Below are 13,020 nucleotides of genomic sequence, written 5' to 3'. Positions count from 1 at the left end.
CATTGTTCAGCTTTTGTGTGCAAGCATATGAGGCAGTTGAAAATACCATGGCCTGGGTTAGGTGCACCTTAGTCCTCAAAGTGGTGACATCCTTGCTTTTTAACACTTTAAAGAGGTCTTTTGCAGCAGATTTGTCCAGTGAAATACGTCATTTGATTTCTTGACTGCTGCTTCTATGGGCATTGATTGTGGATCCAATTCTTGGCAACTTCAATATTTTCTCCATTTATCATGTTGCTTATTGGTCCAGTTGTGAGGATTTTTGTTTTCTTTATGTTGAGGTGTAATCTATATTGAAGTCTGTAGTCTTTGCTCTTCGTCAGCAAGTGGTTCAAGTTGTCTTCATTTTCGGCAAGTAAGGCTGTGTCATCTGCATATCGCAGGCTGTTAATGAGTCTTGCTTCAATCCTGATACCGTGTTATTCTTTATGTAGTCCAGGTTTTTGGATTATTTGCTCAGCATACAGATTGAATAAGTATGATGAAAGGATACAACCCTAACACACAAGTTTCCTGATTTAAAACCCTGCAGTATGCCCTTGCTCTGCTTGAATGACTTCATCTTGGTCTGTGTACAGCTTTCACATGAGCACAGTTAAGTGTTCTGGAATTCAATTAGTGGAAGAGAAATCCCAATTTTCCAAGCACAGTTCTAGTTTATATATTCTGGTGTAATAACTAATATTATCCCTGAATAATATTAGTTATCCAGGGATAACTAATATTATCTGTGGAAAAGGAAAGAGGATGCCCAATTCATAAACACAATTTGTTATGGACTGTGTGTGTCAACTTGGCTACGCTATGATTCCTTGTATTGTGTGGTTGTCCACCATTTTGTGATCTGATGTGAGTATCCTATGTATTGTAAATCCTAACCTCTCTGATGTTAATGAGGCAGGATTAGAGGCAATTATGTTAATGAGGCAGAACTCAGTCTATAGGATTGGTTTGTATCTTGAGTAAATCTCTTCTGAGACATGAAAGAGAAAATTGAGCAGAGAGGAGAGGGATCTCGTATCATCAAGAAAAAGAGCCAGAAGTGAGTACGTCCTTTGGAACTGGGGTCCCTGCACTGAGAAGCTCCTAGACCATGGGAAGATTGATGACAAGGACCTTTCCTCAGAACCGACAGAGACAGAAAGCTTTCCTCTAAAGCTAGTGCCCTGAATTTGGAATTCCAGTTTCCCAAACTGTGAGAGAATAAATTTCTCTTTTTAAAGCTGTCCACTTGTGGTAGCAGCACTAGATAACTAAGATACCATTCCACTCCTTTCAAGCCCTGGAAAAAATTAGTGGAGAGACATCTGTGTAATCATGGACATAAAGGCCTGAAAGCACTCTGTAGAGATGACACTAGGAGAGAGTCATGTAGTGAGGACTCCCCTTCAAGTTTTTCCTGTGAGCAGGGTTTGTGTTCACAATATTTAACAAACAATTTGGCAGCAACAGGAACCAACGAGATGGGCATGGACCAAGGACAACAGGTGATGTGTGGTTGTATGATGTGGTCCACCAGAGAGCTCTCCTCCTGAGAGTGCTCCTGTCCTGTACCCACTGCTGGCTGGGTGAGTCCATGAAGGGTGTGGGGGGTGAGTGAGGAGACTATTTTGCCTCAGCATCTTTAGCTATGAGTCAGAGGACATGGTTCTGATCTAGCTCCACTTCTAACTTGATCTTCATCCCAACCATTCTCCTTTCATTCCTCTCTGAACCACCTCATATGCCACAGTATGTTTATTTTTTAAAAGTGGGACCTAGCACTTACTGAGCCAATATCTCTTTATGTTACTTTCTATTATTCCAATTTAGAGGGCTTTCCCTGTTACGCGTCAGGGGAATCCTAACAAGACTTCTCCACTGTTCTCCCCTGTCATAAGGGATGAATGAGATCAATGAGAATTTGGACTCCCTGAGAACAGTATTGCATTTGGCTTTTCTGACCCAAAAGTTTTGGACATAAAGAGTGTCTGGACTGGACAGAGGATGTATTAGTTACAAGCTCCTGGCGGAAGAGGTAAGGATTTTCATGTTGCTCCACTCTTATCAGTAAGAATCCAGAATTCTCTAATGTCTGCCCCAATAAGGAAATACACTTGTGCAGAAAATGCTTTCCACTCTCATCTCCAGCCACATGCCCATTTACAAAAACATTGTTCTGCAAGACAATTTGAGTACAATGATTGAAGCTACCTTGAAGCCAGGGGTTCTGTACACTAGAACTTTGAATATGATTAATAGGTGGAAGTGGGGGAATGTAGAGGGAGAGACAGAGATTGGTACAGATGCTCAAATCTGGATGGAAGACATGTGGTGGCATCAACTGTTGCAGAGCTGTGATTTTACAAAGAAGTAGTACAAAATCACAGGACCTAGTGAGTCCATTTCATTCTTCCCAGATCAAGGTATGGGGAAGGAGAAGGGTAGGAGAGGGATGAACAATGGATGGGGAGACGGCTCTGGGCGGGATGGCTCTAAACCAGGAGAAGCTCTGAAATTCATGGACAGGCTGTATTTCCACCAGGGCAGCTTCAAATATTCATTGTCAAGCAGATGAACTGAAAATTCAAAGAAAGAGACATATAAGAGGTTGTTACCCCTACACTTTCCTGCCAGCCTCAGGAATGGCTCCATTATGTTCATGTCACAGGAGTTCTGCAATCTGATCATTGCCTGCAAACTTGGACATCTGCCTCATCAGGAAACTTAACATAAATAAATCCATAAGTAGATAGATAAACAGATAAATGAATTCCTGAGCCTTTTCTGAGTGTGCTCAAATCAAGCTCAGATGAGGAAAGAGATGGTAAAATGTGGTTTCTCTCTGTTGAAGCACTGCAGCCTTTTTGAGGTATCTTGAGCAGGGTAGTATGAAGCTCCTTTTGTCTTTCATGAGGGAATCCCTCACCTTGGGGACAGTGGTGGTCCTCTATCACCGAGGAACTGCAGGAAAGGGCAGCAGGTTCAGTCTTGGGGGATCTTAACAAGTGAATGGTGGAGAAGTGTGTAATACGGCTTATTAACATGGCCTCCTCATGGCCTCCATCTTCATATTGCCTTTCCTTCCCACCTGCTTCCCTATCACAACAGAGTGACTCTGAGGAAGATGATTAAGTGGGATGCATTTTCTCTCATCTCTCTGCCCGTCCTCCTTCCTAATCAAAAAACCAAGCCAGCTGCTGTCAAGTCAATTCTAGCTCACAGCAATCCCATGTGTGTCAGAGTGAAACTGTGCTCCATAGGATTTTTAATGGCTGATTTTTCAGTTAGATTGCCAGGCTTTTCTTTTTTACCATAGTAACTGCAGGTGAGGTCACTTAGGCAGTAGAAAAGGTATGGTTGTTTCCTAGGTGGAGGGGAGGATGGGAGTTAAAATAGTGCACATAGGAATCATCAGGGAACTTTAAAAAAATGTTAAAGCCTGGGTCCCATCTTGAGAGATTCTGATTTAATTGGAATTTAAAAATCTTCCCATGTGATTCTAACATGTAGCAGAGTTGAGAGGAACTCAAGGTTTAAAGTGAAGGGGATAGGAGAGAGGATTAAAAGGTTTTCCCTACTGTCCTGAAGAGTGTTAACTATAAAGGAGAAGGGGTAAGGTGCCTATGTTGAAGTGATGGGGAGAGGATGAGATTAGGAAGCCTTTCCAGCCCCACGCCCTGTGGACTCTTGGGTTGGAAGTTATACCTTTCACCTGAAGCAATGGAATGCTTTGCACATTCTCTGGTCCTACTGGGCTTTTGACTGGCCAAGAGGCTGCTGGACAACAACTTCCTTTCCATTATCTCTAAGCCAACACACACTTCCGTCATGCTTATTAGTGGTAACACATTGAAATAAATAGAAACAGAGGTGAGGTGGGGGTCCCTCTTGTTTTCATAAGAGGATAATTTGAGTGTGTACGTCTTTCTGTATCAAAGGAATGACTACCACATGCTAAAGGTGAAGAGAGTATTGTTGTTGTTGTTGTTAGGTGCCATCGAGTTTGTTCCAACCCTATAGGAAGGAGTAGAACTGCCCCATAAGGTTTCCCACGTGTGGCTGGTGGATAAGACCTTTTGGTTAGCAGCTGAACTCTTAACCACAATGCCCATACTAGAAAAGAATATTGCCCAGTTTCTATTTTCAAAGAAATTATAATATATATCTAGGGAGAGCACGCACATGAGAAAATTAGTGATGAATCAACATAATAAATCGCCAATTATATGATATTGCTATAAACCAAACTTTTGGTGTAAGATTATGGCTAGAATTACTAATCTCTTTCTGGAAATGATGCAACTGCAGCACAAAGCAGGTTGCTTGATCACAATCAGAGAGTAGGGAGGAGAGGAGGCTCTGCTCCCTGTATAATGCATGCTTCCACCACCTTCTTTTTCTTGGAATATCCAATCAAATGTTATCTAAATCCAAAGTTACTACTGAATTTGGAAATGAGTGCTGTGTGCAGTGTGAGCATGGGCATGGTGCAGAGGAGAAATAACAGAGAAACAACAAGGAGACACAGGCTGCCTGGCTTTAGCACAGTTCGGTACAGCTGGACAGAAAGACACAGAGAGAGAAAGGAAAAAAAAAATTACAGAAACTACTGAAGGAAAACACTGCATGGTTTACCCTCTGCCTTTGGACAGGAGAATGTTTCACCAGTGCTTCTCAAACTTTACTGTGTATATGGATCCCTGCCCCCACATGTCTGTCAGTTTGTCGTACTGTGGGGGCTTGTGTGTTGCTGTGATGCTGGAAGGTATGCTACCGGTATTCAGATACCAGCAGGGTCACCCATGGTGGACAGGTTTCAGGTGAGCCTCCAGACTAAAACAGACTAGGAAGAAGGACCCGGCAGTCTACTTCTGAAAAGCATTAGCCAGTGAAAACCTTATGAATAGCAGCGGAACACTGTCTAATATAGTGCTGGAAGATGAGCCCCCAGGTTGGAAGGCACTCAAAAGATGACTGGGGAAGAGCTGCCTTAATGACGTGGATGGAGTAAAGCTTTCGGGACCTTCATTTGCTGATGTGGCATGACTCAAAATGAGAAGAAACAGCTGCAAACATCCATTAATAATCAGAACCTGCAATGTACGAAGTATGAATCTAGGAAAATTGGAAATCATCAAAAATGAAATGGAACGCATAAACATCAATATCCTAGGCATTAGTGTGCTGAAATGGACTGGTATTGGCCATTTTGAATCGAACAATCATATAGTCTACTATGCTGGCAATGACAACTCGAAGAGGAATGGTGTTGCATTCATCGTCAACAAGAATGTTTCAAGATCTATCCTGAAGTACAACGCTGTCAGTGATAGGATAATATCCATATGACTACAAGGAAGACCAGTTAATACGACTATTATTCAAATTTACACACCAACCACTAGGGCCAAAGATGAAGAAACAGAAGATTTTTATCAGCTGCTGCAGTCTGAAATTGATCGAACATGCAATCAAGATACATTGATAATTACTGGTGATTGGAATGTGAAAGTTGGAAACAAAGAAGAAGGATCAGTAGTTGGAAACTATGGCCTTAGCGATAGAAACAATGGCGGAGATCGAATGATAGAATTTTGCAAGACCAGCGACTTCATTGCAAATACCTTCTTTCACCAACATAAACGGTGACTATACAAATGGACCTCACCAGATGGAACACACAGAAATCAAATTGACTACATCTGTGGAAAGAGCAGGTGGAAAAGATCAATATCATCAGTCAGAACAAGGCCAGGGGCCAACTCTGGAACAGACCATCAATTGCTCATATTCAAGTTCAAGCTGAAACTGACCAAAATCAGAGCAAGTCCATGAGAGCCAAAATATGACCTTGAGTATATCCCACCTGAATTTAGAGCCCATCTCAAGAATAGATTTGATGCATTGAAGACTAGTGACCGCAGACCAGACGAGTTGTAGAATGACATCAAGGACATCATACATGAAGAAAGCAAGAGGTCAGTGAAAAGACAGGAAAGAAAGAAAAGACCAAGGTGGATGTCAGAGGAGACTCTGAAACTTGCTCTTGAGCACTGAGCAGCTAAAGCAAAAGGAAGAATTGATGAAGTAAAAGAACTGAACAGAAGATTTCAAAGGGCCTGTCAAGAAGACAAAATAAAGTATTATGATGACATGTGCAAAGAGCTGGAGATGGAAAACCAAAAGAGAAGAACACACTTGGCGTTTCTCAAGCTGAAAGAACTGAAGAAAAAATTCAAGCCTCGAGTTGCAATAGTGAAGGATTCCATGGGGAAAATATTACACGACGCAGGAAACATCAAAAGAAATGGAAGGAATACACAGAGTCATTATACCAAAAAGAATTAGTCGATATTCAACCATTTGAAGAGGTGGCATATGATTAGGAACCGATGGTACTGAAGGAAGAAGCCCAAGCTGCTCTGAAGGCATTGCCGAAAAACAAGGCTCCAGGAATTGATGGGACATCAATTGAGATGTTTCAACAAACAGATGCAGCACTGGAGGTGCTCACTCGTCTATGCCAAGAAATATGGAAGACAGCTTCCTGGCCAACTGACTGGAAGAGATCCATATTTATGCCTATTCCCAAGAAAGGTGATCCTACCAAATGTGGAAATTATAGAACAATATCATTAATATCACAGGCAAGCAAAATTCTGCTGAAGATCATTCAAAAATGGCTGCAACAGTATATCGACAGGGCACTGCCAGAAATTCAGGCCAGTTTCAGAAGAGGACTTGGAACCAGAGATATCATTGCTGATGTCAGATGGATCCTGGCTGAAAGCAGAGAATACCAGAAGGATGTTTACCTGTGTTTTATTGATTATGCAAAGGCATTTGACTGTGTGGATCATAACAAATTATGGAGAACACTGCAAAGAATGGGGATTCCAGAACACTTAATTGTGCTCATGAGGAACCTTTACACAGATCAAGAGGCAGTTGTTTGTACAGAACAAGGGGATACTGATTGGTTTAAAGTCAGGAAAGGTGTGCGTCAGGGTTGTATTCTTTCACCATACCTATTTAATCTGTATGCCGAACAAATAATATGAGAAGCTGGACTATATGAAGAATAATGGGGCATCAGGATTGGAGGAAGACTCATTAACAACCTGTGTTATGCAGATGACACAACCTTGCTTGCTGAAAGTGAAGAGGACTTGAAGCACTTACTAATGAAGATCAAAGACCACAGCCTTCAGTATGGATTGCACCTCAACATAAAGAAAACAAAAATCCTCACAACTGGACCAATGAGCAACATCATGATAAACGGAGAAAAGATTGAAGTTGTCAAGGATTTCATTTTACTTGGATCCACAACCAACAGCCCTGGAAGTAGCAGTCAAGAAATCAAAAGACGCGTTGCATTGGGTAAATCTGCTGCAAAGGACCTCTTCAAAGAGTTGAGGAGCAAAGATGTCACCGTGAAGACTAAGGTGCGCCTGATCCCAGCCATGGTATTTTCAATCACATCATATGGATGTGAAAGCTGGACAATGAATAAGGAAGACCGAAGACTTGATGCCTTTGAATTGTGGTGTTGGCGAAGAATATTGAATATACCATGGACTACCAAAAGAATGAATAAATCTGACTTAGAACAAGTACGACCAGAATGCTCCTTAGACACAAGGATGGCGAGACTGCGTCTTACATACTTTGGACATGTTGTCAGGAGGGATCAGTCCCTGGAGAAGGACATTATGCTTGGCAGAGTACAGGGTCAGCAGAAAAGAGGTGGATTGACACAGTGGCTGCAACAATGAGCTCAAGCCTAATAACTATTGTAAGGATGGCGCAGGACCGGGCAGTGTTTCGTTCTGTTGTGCATAGGGTCGCTATGAGTCAGAACCAACTTGACGGCACCTAACAACTAACAACAAAGTGGATCCCTGGAATCTTGTTAAAATGAGATCCTGATTCAGGGTGGGGCTAGGGGGTTCCACATTTCCAATGAGCTTGCCTGGGTGATGCCAATGCTGCTAGCTGGTGGACACACTCTGAGTGGCAGGGGCAACACTGAATGTCTAGGGAGATGGCACATCAAAATCACCGGAAATGTTTTGCCCAATCCCCGAGATTCTGACCCAGGCCTTCCCACCGACCATCATTACTGCTGTCATCAGCCTTTGTAACTGGTAAAAGTGAAGTATTTCTCAGAGTTATTGAAGTGTGAAGGCACACATATACAACTCAAGAATCATGGTATCCACAGGACAACATGAGCAAGGAGGAATGAACAAAGGGGAAGGAAACTGATAGAAGAAGAGAAAGGCAAGAAGGCAGAGTTTGTATGCTCACTGGATTCAAGGTGATTTATTTAATCTTTCTGTGACTCTGGTAGAGCCATGGTGGTGCAGTGGTTAAGAGCTCAGGTGCTAACCAAAAGGTCAGCAGTTCAAATCCACCAGCTGCTCTTTGGAAACCCTATGGCGCAGTTCTACTCTGTCCTATAGGGTCACTGTGTGTCAGAATCGACTCGACATTAATGAGTTTCACCTCTGTAAAATGGGGATAATATTAGTACTTAACTCATAGGATTATTGTGATGATTAAATTGATTACTAAAGGTATAGCACCTTGAAAGCATTAGCTATCATCATCACCATCATTATCATTACTATCAATCCCACTGCTAGGTATGAGCCTTCACAAAAGTCATGCATTCAGCAAACACTCATGGAGTGCCTACTCTATGCCCACCCTGTGTGGCTTCCTGAATGGAAGGTTGGCTTGAACATACCTCGTTTATATTGAGATGAATGAAGTCCTTGTTCTCTATACTGAGAGCCTCGAACACTCCTGATAGGAGAGACATGAGAAAGGTATCACTGTTGAGACAACTCCTCCAACCTTTTCAATTATTCCCAATGACTGCGAGGCTTCTCTGTGAAGCCTGTGAGGGAGCTACTCCACCTGGTGGTGAACTTGCATCCTCGGGAGTGGCAGGCAGGACTCTCATCTAGTGGAAGCCCCTTGAAATCCTGTGAATGCTGCAAGCTGGTGGTCCTAGGAATGGGTGGCACGTGCTGCCATCTATAATATGCCAGCCAGCTAGCTCCCTGGTCCAAAACCCCCATCTGTCTGTCTCAGTGTCTGAAACCCCACTAGTTGATGTATGTACTTCTCCTGGGATAGTGATTCTTAAATTTGGGGAGTTACAGATTGTCTTAGTTATCTAGTGCTGCTATAACAGAAATACCACAAGTGGATGACACTTTAACAAACAGAAATTTATTTGATCTCAGTTTCTCTTACTTCTAAGAGGCCAGAAGCCCAAATTTAGGGTACTGGCTCTAGGGGAAGGCTTTCCCTCTCTGTCAGCTCTGGCCAGGGGAAGGTCCTTATCTGTTTAGCTTCTGTTCCCTTCCTCGGAGATCTCCATGTGGCTTGGCATCAATCTTTCCCCATTTCTGCTTCTCCCGCTTGCTTGTTTAATCTCTTTTATATCTCAAAAGAGACTGACTGGAGACATACCCTACACTAATCCTGCCTTGTTCACGTAAAAAAGACAAGCCATTCCCAAATGGGATTATAATCGCAGGTATGGAGGTTAGGATTTACAACACATATTTTTTGGGGGGCACAATTTCAATCCATAACACAGATTCCTCGGAGAAGCTTATGAAATCTACGAACCTTCTCCCAGAAAAAAGCATACAGGCATAAACTTTTTGCTTGAGTCCCGAGAGCTGTTCAATCTTTAAGAGACCCGTAGGAACATGTGAGTATTGCAGGAGGTCCCTCACAGTAGGAGTCTCTGCGGTGGTAGAAAGAGCTGGGGTAAAGCGTGGACCCTCAGCTGCACCCCCTGCCCAATGCACTGTGCAAACTGAGAAGAGTGCTTCCTTCTCTGGGCCTCAGTTTCCTCATCTGTGACAAGAAGAGGCTGAACCAATCAATAATTCTCAATCCTAGGAAGCTTTAAAAAACGTGAAAAAAGGGAGATGAGGACTGTTAGAGAGTCAAAGAAACTTAAGAGACCTAACAAGGAAATGCAATTACTGAACCTAGTTTGGATCCTGAGTCAAGTGAAACAACTGTCAAAAAGCAACTTGGGAAGTTTCCACATGGATGGGTAGTAGACAAGGTGGAGGCTTCTGGGAATTCTGTTAGGTGAGCTAACAGCATGACAATTGTGCTAAAAACAAGTCTTTATCAAGTCTGAGATATTTACAGATGCAGTGATAGAATTTCTGAGGTCTGTTTTTAAAGACTTCAGCCAAAGATTAACAAAATGCTGACATCTATTGAAGCTGGGTGTAAGGCACTGGAATCACATGGGGACTTTGATCAATACTGACACAACGTGCCACCCCAGAGACTCTAGTTTATTGTTCATGTGTGTAGTCTGGTCATCACAAACTTTTTAAGCTCCCCAAGTGATTCCAGGGTGTAGCAAAGTTTAAGAAGCACTGGTGTAGGGCAGATACCTGTTGCCGTCGAATCGATTCCGACTCATAGCAACCCTATGGGACAGAGTAGAATTTCTCCACAGGGCTTCCAAAGAGCGGCCAGTGGATTTGAACTGTCGGTCTTTTGGTTAGCAGCCAAGCTCATAACCCCTGTGGCACCACCAGGGCTCCAGGGCGGATGGGGCCTATTATTATTCTTTATACTTTTGTTTTTGAAAATTTCTATAATGAAAAGTTAAAACAACACTTTGGTAAAATCCCAAAATGACTTTAATGTGAGAAACACAGAGGGAGTTGATTTTAAGCCTAAAGTGTCTCCTCCCTGTGATGGTCCGCAATTATAAGAACAAGCAGAGAACCTGCTTGGAAAGGATTAGGCCCGAAGGGATTTAGAAAGGAAAATGGTAGTTGAGAGAAGACAGGCTATAAAATTCCACTGTTCCAATAGTCAGATTTGACCACACTGTAAGTCTAATAAGTTACTATCTTTTAGGAAGGGGTATTTCTAACATGCATCTCTCCTTTGCTACTGGCAACCACCTAGCAAAAGTCCAGCTGGCTCTCTTGACACACAAGACCCTTAGGACCTGCTTGCCTCTCTAAAATAATTTCTCATTACTTCTTAGTCAGCACACATTCACGGACTTTCCACCCAGTACAGTGTTCCTGGAGCTTCTGGTCAAGTGGAGACATGCTCCCAGCAAGCCATTACAAGTGCTCTAGGTTTCCTGAAAGAAGTAATTCCTTGGGAAGTGCTTTGAAGTCACCTATCAAACACACATTAGAGAGTACCGGGCAGGACTGGCAATCTGCTATGCCCAGTGGGAAAAAAAAACAAATCCATTGCCATCAAGTCAATTCTAACTCACAGTGAACCCAGCGCAAAATAAAAACGCAGGGCCCTAACTGAAAAGTTATGAAGACTTTTAAGACGGTAACAATAGCATTAAGGCAAGTGCAGGCCTGCTTTGGAGCAGGGGGCCTGTGCAGCTGCCTTGATGGTGCCCTGCCACCAGCCCTGGTGCCGGCTGCAGGCCCCTGGACACGCTGCATTCCGCCTCATCTTCATCATGGCCCTGTGGGGGGCAGGAGGATATGGCAATAAATTCCAAGCTCTAAAGACCACCTACACATCATCTTTCTATGTTTTTGGTATAACGAATCTTGTTTCAGCTAACTGGGTGACTGGGGTAATGTCTAGGGTGGCTTATAAAACAGAGAGATAGACTTTTTTGATTCTACAAGCTATGATGGATGGATTTGACCTGAAGTCGGACCCTTTACTCAGAGATGAGGCAGGAACTTCACCCCACCCTGATTATCCTCCTGTAAAGACACAATGAACATAAAGAATGACTTTATAAGAAATGCACTGCAGAGGCAGAGAAGAATCACAAATTCGGACCCCGTAGCTAACCACTCATGTCTACATAAATCAAGTGGTGGCTATTTGTGGTCTGTCTTTGCCATTGTTTTTGGCAGGTAGGTTCGTACTTGCTCATGGAAGGTGACAGAAGATACCCTGACATAGACTAGACTCTCCCCAAGGAGCTGATGACTCTCACAGCTCCCTGGACACTTACGGCTTGCATTCTCCAACCGGACCAGGCAGTTGAGGAAGTCATCAAGGCCTAGTTGGAGCTCCTCATCTGCATACCTGAGGACGATCAGCTGCAGGAGGTGACTGCTCAGCTGGAAACCTGTGGAGAGATGTGAGAGACCCAGGATCTACCATGTCTGAGCTCCAAGATGCTGTCCTCCCTGGGAGACATAGTGAGCACAAGTTGATGCCCTGCCCACAAAGCATGAGCTTCCCAAACCCAGAGAAACTGCTGTCCTTGGACTGAATGTAGTGTGAGGGTGTTTTTCTTTGTTGGGGTGGGTGGCTGCTGCTGAGCTCACTGGTGTACTCCAGAACAGTTTCTAAGTTTAAAGAGCTCATGGTCTTGGTTATGATGCCAACATTACCCATGAGGTTTTGCTGACTTTTCAGGAAGCTTCGCTGTGGAATTTCACATTGGAAGGTGTGTGAGCCCCAATCCCACGCCTCCACAGCATCACCTCAAGTTCCACATGAAGCTGCTCCCTGCCTGGTTACACCCTTGCTGGGCCTAGAAAGCTCCAGCCATGATCCCTGAAGGAGTGGATATTTCTCATGGGCATTTTGGCCCTGAGATGGTGGGCCTTTAGGAGTGATGTCTCAAAGGCGGTGCTTCTGCACACAAGGAGTGACTCGGGCAGTGGCTCCTGCACAGCCATGGTGGGAAAGAGCACCAGGCCAGGGCCAGCAGCCTTGGCGTTACCTGACAACGCTGCTCCACGACTCTGGGCTTCAGGGTCCTCACTTGTCAGTAAGGTAAAGTTTCTTCTAGATAACACTTCGATTTCTAATCAATACCCTTACAGTGACATTCTCTTCTCATCTCAGTCTACATGTTCACTTTCTGGAATGTTCACAGTACTGTTTGGAAATCTACCAGGGTCTTCCTGCCTCCTCATTTCCAATTAAGCCAGAAGGGGTGGCCTATCAGAAGCAGAGCACAGTGTCTGGGATCTGCACAGGGGAGCTGGCTGCTGGCTGCTGTCCAACAGGCTGAGAAGGACAGAGAAC

At 43.6% G+C, this 13,020-nt stretch overlaps 1 protein-coding gene across 3 annotated transcripts in view; it reads right to left on the bottom strand.

Annotated features, from left to right (window-relative positions):
- Nucleotides 1-2,258: 2,258 nt before the first annotated feature.
- Nucleotides 2,259-13,020, bottom strand: part of CAPN9 (calpain 9) — a 51,310-nt gene continuing 40,548 nt past the window's right edge. For all 3 annotated transcript variants that reach the window (XM_003410893.3, XM_064276633.1, XM_064276634.1), the window contains 3 exons: nt 11,993-12,109; nt 8,738-8,796; nt 2,259-2,558 (listed from right to left, as the gene is read on the bottom strand). In XM_003410893.3, coding sequence (XP_003410941.2) covers nt 2,532-2,558; nt 8,738-8,796; nt 11,993-12,109 — 203 coding nt within the window. In that variant the 3' untranslated portion in view covers nt 2,259-2,531. The remainder of the gene's footprint in view (nt 2,559-8,737; nt 8,797-11,992; nt 12,110-13,020) is intronic.

The sequence above is a fragment of the Loxodonta africana genome, chromosome 25, assembly GCF_030014295.1.
Source record: "Loxodonta africana isolate mLoxAfr1 chromosome 25, mLoxAfr1.hap2, whole genome shotgun sequence".
Lineage (NCBI taxonomy): Eukaryota > Metazoa > Chordata > Mammalia > Proboscidea > Elephantidae > Loxodonta > Loxodonta africana.
This window is presented reverse-complemented; position numbering and strand designations above follow the sequence as displayed.